General features: G+C 50.8%; 1 protein-coding gene across 3 annotated transcripts in view; it reads right to left on the bottom strand.

Moving 5' to 3' along the window:
• The window catches only part of NHSL1 (NHS like 1), a 185,630-nt gene extending 179,556 nt beyond the window's left edge, over positions 1 to 6,074 (bottom strand). For 2 of the 3 annotated variants that reach the window (XM_075087752.1, XM_075087751.1), the window contains exon 1: positions 5,280 to 6,074. In XM_075087752.1, coding sequence (XP_074943853.1) covers positions 5,280 to 5,637 — 358 coding nt within the window. In that variant the 5' untranslated portion in view covers positions 5,638 to 6,074. The remainder of the gene's footprint in view (positions 1 to 5,279) is intronic. The other variant, XM_075087750.1, reaches the window with a different exon arrangement.
• Positions 6,075 to 6,937: the final 863 nt, after the last annotated feature.

The following is a 6,937-nucleotide window of genomic DNA, read 5'->3' on the forward strand; positions in this document are numbered from 1 at the left end:
CATCTGTGGAGTATCATACCCAAACTGTAGCTCCCAAATACTTTTAGAACAGAATTTTTCCCTTGAAAGTCAATCCTTTCTCACCAAAGCTTCCTCAACAGCACACCATGGCTTTGTTGGTTGGTTTGGGGGGGGGGGGGGGGGGGGAAGGGGTTTGTGGGTTTGGTGGGGTTTTTTTTGGTGGCATTGTCATTGGTTCAGGGGTTTGTCCTAAACCTTTTTCTAATGAAGATTTCTTATTGTTATTACAAGATGCCAGATATCTTGTGCACTCTTTCCTTACACCAGAAGCTACAGAAAGCCCAGAAAGTCAGCCAGCCCGCTCATCTCCTGCCTGCTGCTGATACTGTCTCGAATAATGCTCACTTTTGGTGGCTAGGGATGGAGGAGGGGTTTCCCTAGGAATAAGCTGAATAAAGCTTCCTGTTCGGCTAAAGCAGGAAACGTGCTCCAGTACTGCCTTACACACAAAGAGTGGAAAATACTTACTAAACAAAATAGCAGGAGATGAAGTGTAAACTGGATTGTCCTTACAACGTGCAGACAAATAGAAAGCCATACTCCCCATCCCCCCAGCTCTCTTTCATTGAAGTGCTTTAATTTGGAAAAAAAAATACATACATATGTATACAGGTTCTGCATGAAGATCAAATGATTATGCTGTGCCTTTAAAACGAAACACTGAAGGATTTTAAACAACAACAACAACAACGCTAATTAGGAGGTAGCATTTCCTCCCTCCCACAGGATCAGTTTCTTCTTGTTAGGATAGGAGGTACAACTGGCCAAACCCCATCCTACTACTGGAGGAACTGAACCAGAAGTTGTCATTAGGTAAACCTCACAGCATTTCTTTCAAAACATCTCTTCAGAAAGACTAAAAATAAATAGCACAGAAGATGGGACAGCCTTCCAGTCTATTGAACCATTGGGATTCACAGAAAAGAACAGCAATATTAATTTTTGCATAAGTATCTGCAGATGGTAGAATATTAATGGAAAAAATGTCCTTCACGCCCTATAAAAACAATGACTGTTTAAGGCCTCACAGCATTTCCCAAGAGCTGGCCTTGTAATTCACACAAGATTCCTCTGCTGCCATCATGATGAGCCCTGATCACTTCAAAGAGGCACTTGTCCTCACCCACCCTGACATTTAAGAACCTAAAGCGACGAAAACTACATCACCTAATGCTAGTTCATAGCTACAGATGCACAATGCTAGAAGATGAAAAGCTGTTAGGCAAGTTCGATGGTGTAAACCATATTATGGCAGTTCGATGCTAGAAACATAAAACACCACGCAAAACAGCAACACACATAAGCCTAATGAAAACCTGATGAAAGACTGTTTGAAAAAAGTACCGAATCTAATTAATTCTCTAGACACGGCTACTGCAGTTAAACTAAGGCCACAAGTACTCCGTCCTGCACTTGAATATTATAAACCACTTTAAGCATTAATGCCTCCCAATGCCCTAAGTTACAAACCAGTCATCGGCCCCACAGGGACATGTCTCATCGTATTTTCACGACCCTTCTTACGGCACATCACCCTGCTCAACATGCAAAGCTCAAATACATGTCGGGTAAGCATTTTTCTGTGTGGCCTTAAAAATATTCTTGTGCTGAACAGGCTTTTCTACCACTGTAAATGGAAAATTTAAGACAGCCAGACCAAACCAGGGAGAGCCGAACCATTCCAGTGAACCCCATTATCAGTGGTGAACCCTGGAAAAAGCATCACTAAGATCACCTACAACTGAAAGCTACTTTCAATATCCCAAAGTACATTAAACTGTGAGTGCGTATGACACACCAATAAAAAACCCTTGGAAAGAGGCCTCCCAGTTGGAGGGCACGGCAGAAATCAGCCAATCCTGACAGATGAGGAAAAGTTTCCCCCTACTAAGGGTAGCAAAGTCGTCACACCTACTGCGATACAGCACATCATTGCCCAGTTTGCCACATCAGAAAGTTCTTTTGCACATGCTTTTTACATGAGTGGATGTATCTGAACTAATGCATTCACTGCAGGATACCAAAGAGTATGTAACAGAAGAGAAACAGCAAAGATCATTCAAGACGTATCTACCTACTAATACTCCACTATGTACATCTAGGAGCATATGGATCCTATGCACACACAAGGACGCACCACACAGCCAGACAAGCAAGCACAGTCCAGTCCGTGACTGTAAAGAACCGAAGACAAAGAGCTTTGTTCTGCCTGCTTTCCCTCCCTCACACCCCCACCCAGGCTCAGGGAGGAAAACAAACACTAATGGACCCCTGTTATCTGAAGGATGCTATGTGGAAACTTTACTTTGAAACAAAGTGATGATAGCACACAGGAAAAAAAAAAAAAACCACACTTTCAAAGTACATACTTTCCCAAGCACCAGGGACATACGTGGCGTAGCTTATACCGGCAGCCAGTCTGCAGCTACGTCCCAAGAAGTCGTTGTGACCCAGATTTGAAGTTTGCTAGTCCTCTCCTGGTCCTTCCCATGTAAGATCATGCTGGGATCACACAAGTCACCCTGGGACCTCCAGTTCCAGGAGGAAATCGTTGTCTGGGCCCCACAAAGAGAACAAAAGCCATTTATTCAAGTAGAAATTACCCATGATTTGAAAAGCAGGTGTACAATGTCTTATCCCCTCATCCTGAAAGTCACAGCAAAATACTTAAGCCATGTGATAGAACGTCACGCTGCAGCTGCCTGCGCACCACAACAGATACAGTAGTTTACATTATTTTTCCCCACAAGAAAAGGTTTATGAGCAATAAGAATCCAGGAAATGGGAAATCAATTAAATTAGTTCACAGTCCTTGTTGTTCTTACGGTCCCGCACCAGCAAACAGCTTTCTCCATGAGGCTTCTGTATCTTCAAGAATGGGAAGGAAAAATTCCCCCTTGTCATTGTTCCCAAAAAAAGCCATCATTATTAAACCACTGTCTCTGTTTTGCAGATATTTCCCTTTAATGCCAGCAGCAGGGTTAAACTCTGCAGACAAGACTCCATGGCTTGCATTATAGAGACCTTCATGATGCCAAACTACCACTGATCATCCCACCCAACCTCCTTGGCCAGATTATAATAGGTAGAAAGCACGAAGAGAATGGACGTGTCTTTATGTGCAACTTCACATCAATATGCCTAGTCTACACATTAATTCCTTGCGACCAATAGGCAAATAAAATAATCTTCCTTTACAAGAAGGCTGTATTTCATACAATTAAAAAATAAAATTAGAAAGAAATCATCATTAATTCTCATTGACTCTAATAAATGAGATCTTTGAAAAGTAAATATTAACAGCAGCAATGCAGCTGTGAAGCAGCAAAATTAAATTTGACAGCAGAGATGCCACATACCAACGAATTTAAAACCAAGTGGAGAAAGCGAAACGTAAGAATGGCATCCAGTTTTGGGAATTGCGATGACAAGAGCAAAGGTCATCAAATTAAAAGCAATAACAGGCTTAGCTCAGAGAACTGATCTGTAATTAAAAAAAAAATTAAGTAGTAAATATGTAAGTTGTGCAAAACGATGACCAAGATAGAATTGAATAACTAAATGTCTGACCCATGTAAAATTTCAGGGTTTGCACAGTGCAGCACTAGCCTCATTTCACCCTTCCCTTTAGATGTGTTGCATCAGTGTACGGTAATAATTAGGTCCCTATTCAAAACAGGGATAAATAAATACTGCTTCCTGTCAGGGCATCAGTGTAATATACCACCATACTGCAGGTGCCCCCAGTAAAACAACATTCCCATTTCAAGTCTGACGGCACCATGCCATGAAAAACTAACATAACTACATCGGCAGAAAAGGATATACCTGTCTTGGTGACGAAGAAAAGCTCCTTAAGTCTGCCAAGCAGTTACAAAGCACCAAAAAAAGTCAAACTGGTTATCACAAAACTTTAGCCTAACCCTTACAAACCACAGAAATGGCCTTTTGGTAAGGGTGATGATGGTTTCCTCCTTTGGAGAAACTGTATACTGAAGTATACCATACGGAATAATGCGTAACAGAATAGGTAAGTTACCCACACAGGGTTCACGCTCTTTGAATGTTACCTGGGAAAGGCCGTCCTTACCAATTTCGTTCATAAACATGTCATAGGCACAGCAGGCTTTCTACTTCCATTTAAAAAGATAACTATTGGTGGTTTCCAAGCAGCAATCCTATTTCGGCTAGGCTTACACACCTCACACCGCTGAAGTTGCACCACAGTTCTTTGGATTCCTGAACGTTTCCAACGCATTGAGAAAGCTAAGCTGATGTTGCAAGCCCTCTTTTTCGCTTAGTCTGTGGGGAGCTAGGACACACACAAACGAAATTCCACGTAGCAGATACAACTTTTACTAGATCCTTTCTCCAAAGTCGGACCAAGCTCAGAAAAAGCTTTTTCCTGTAGCTCTGTGTAGCTGTACAGCTGGTGGCTTCCGAGAGCCGCTTTACAGGCTCAGAGATGAGCTCGACCAAAGCCTCCCCAAACCGCCACCACTTAAGAATCCGAGGCCGAACCTGGACCTTCCTGTTCGTGCTCCCTACGAAGCTGCAAATGCAAACTTGGGATCAGTTCTGCACAGAGAACACACGCTGAGAAGAACCGAGAGGTGCAAAACCAGCTGCAAAGTATATCCAGGTTGCTATTTACTGAGGTCTTCCCATACACATACAAAAGAATTAATCAGGCGTGTGGGCTGAACTGTCAGAACCCCGGCTGATCCGAAGTCTAGCGCAAACCCGGCATAAACATCTAAACAAACCCACCCGGCCCTCCCTGAGCATTACGGCGCTGCCCCTCGGCTGAAACCTCCCCGCGCTGGTCGTGCGGGCAGCCCTCCCGCTCCCCGCCGCCCGCCACCCCTCGCCCCGCTCCGTTACATTTCTGCCAGGCAGAGGCATCGGGACATCCCGGCCGCGGCCGCCACCGGCCCCGCACGCCGACACCCCCCTGCCCGGGCGGCGGCCAGCGCCGGAGCCGAGGTCACCTGGAGCGGGAGGAGCGGGGCCGGGGGTCACCGGCCGGGGGGCCCCAGGAAGAGCCGCGGCGGGACGCCGGGGGCGCCGCCGCCGCCGCCGCCACCTGGGCGGGGGGGGGGGTGGGGGGTGTGGGATGCTCCAATCTCCCTCTTTTTTTTAAAAAAAAAAAACAAACAAGCAAGCAAACAAACAAACAAAGCACCCCGTGCCGCGCGAACCGCCCCGCCACCCGCCACCGCCCCGTGCTCGCAGCGGCGGGGAAGGGTCGCACTCACGGATCTTGACTTTGCGGTGGTCGAGGCGGGCGAGGAGCGCCTCCAGGGCGCCGAGGCGGCGCTGGAGCCGGGCGTTGCGGTGGCAGAGGGAGTCCGCCTCGCTGAGGATCCCGCCGAAGATGTCTCCGGCGCAGCGGGAGAGGTCGGAGAGCTGCATCAGCAGCGACACCAGCGCGTACGAGCTGACCTGCTCCAGCGCCCCGAAGAGCGGCACCGCGCCGCGGCGGCGCCCGCCGCCCCCCTCCGCCGGCCCGCCGTGCTCCCCCGGCGCCGGGCCGCCCCGCTCCGCGCCCTCCCCGCCGGCCTCCTCCAACCTGCACAGCTTCAGCGGCTCCACGGTCCGCAGCGGGAACGGCATCGCGGCCGGGGGAAGGGGGGCAGCGCGGGGGCGGAGGGCTGGGGCGGGGGGTGCTGGGGGGGAAGCTAGGCGTCCCCGGCCCCAAAAGTCTGCATCCGCGCAGCGGCCGCGGTGACAAAAGTTCAGAAAGAGGAGGGAGAGAGGGACGGCGGGAGGGAGGGAGAGAGAACAACAACAAATGAATCGGGGCAGGCGGGCTACGCGCTCCGGGGCCGGGGGGGAGCCGCCGCCGCTGCCGCCGCCGCCTCGGCGGAGGGGGAGCCCCGCACGGCGCCCATGTGCGGGAGCAGCCCCGGAGGAGGGAGCGGCGCCGGGAGGAGGGACGGGACAGGAGGGGAGGGACGGGCCGGGAGGGGAGCGGGGCGCGGGGAGAGGCAGCGGGGGCGCGGCGCTGCCCTGCGGCCGGCGGGCAGGAAGGAAAGAGCCCGGCTTTCTCTCCCTGAAGTGGAAATTGGGGGGGGGGGGGGAGGGAGAAAGGAGGAAGCGTGGGAGGGGGGTGAAGTGCCCTGGATGCGGCCACAAAGGAGCAGAACCGGGGGCGGGGGGTAGAAGAGGAGGAGGAGGGGGGGAAAGAGAGAAGCCCGCAGCAGCCCCACCTGGGGAACCCCGCGCCCTTGCAGGCACTTTTCTGAACGCACCAAACTCCCAACCCGGAAAGCCAGAGCTGGAAAGGGAGAGGGAGGAGGAGGAGGCGGGGGGGAAGCCTCCACAAACCTGGGAAAAGAAAAAGAGGCCGCCGCCTACCTGTGGCTCCACGAACTGGAGCCTCTGCTAGAGCCTCGCCTTTCCTGGCCAGCCAGCAGCCAAGGTAGCCGCAGCCCCCTCCGGCCCCGGGGGCACCAGCCCCCTCCTCTCGGGCCGGGGGACCAAGGAGGCGATGGGAAAGGTCGCCACTGGCGTCTTGCCTCAGCCTCGGCCCCTGCCTCGCCGCAGGTCAGGCCGGCGATGCTGCTCAAAGACGGGAAGACGAACGGCCTGCGTAGGAAATGAGAGTCACGGAGGGAGCGGAGCTGTAATTGTTGTTTGTGGTTAATTTTTAGTAAGGTTGACAGCAAGGTAGGAAAAGCAAAGTCTGGACTAGGCGGCACGGCATTGAGCATCGCAGTGCCAAACGTTGCCCCAGCACGTAATTCTGGTGGGGGCTGAAAGCAAGTTCAAGCCTTAAGAGCCCCAGAAAGACACAATCAGCTCTTCATCAAGATGGCAGCTCTAATGGGCTATTCCCCACAGAGCCAATTTATTCTACTAGCAACTGTCAACAGCTGCTATTTAATTTTAATTGGACAATGGCCTACTGGCT

The sequence above is a fragment of the Phalacrocorax aristotelis genome, chromosome 3 (genome assembly GCF_949628215.1).
Source record: "Phalacrocorax aristotelis chromosome 3, bGulAri2.1, whole genome shotgun sequence".
Taxonomy (NCBI): domain Eukaryota; kingdom Metazoa; phylum Chordata; class Aves; order Suliformes; family Phalacrocoracidae; genus Phalacrocorax; species Phalacrocorax aristotelis.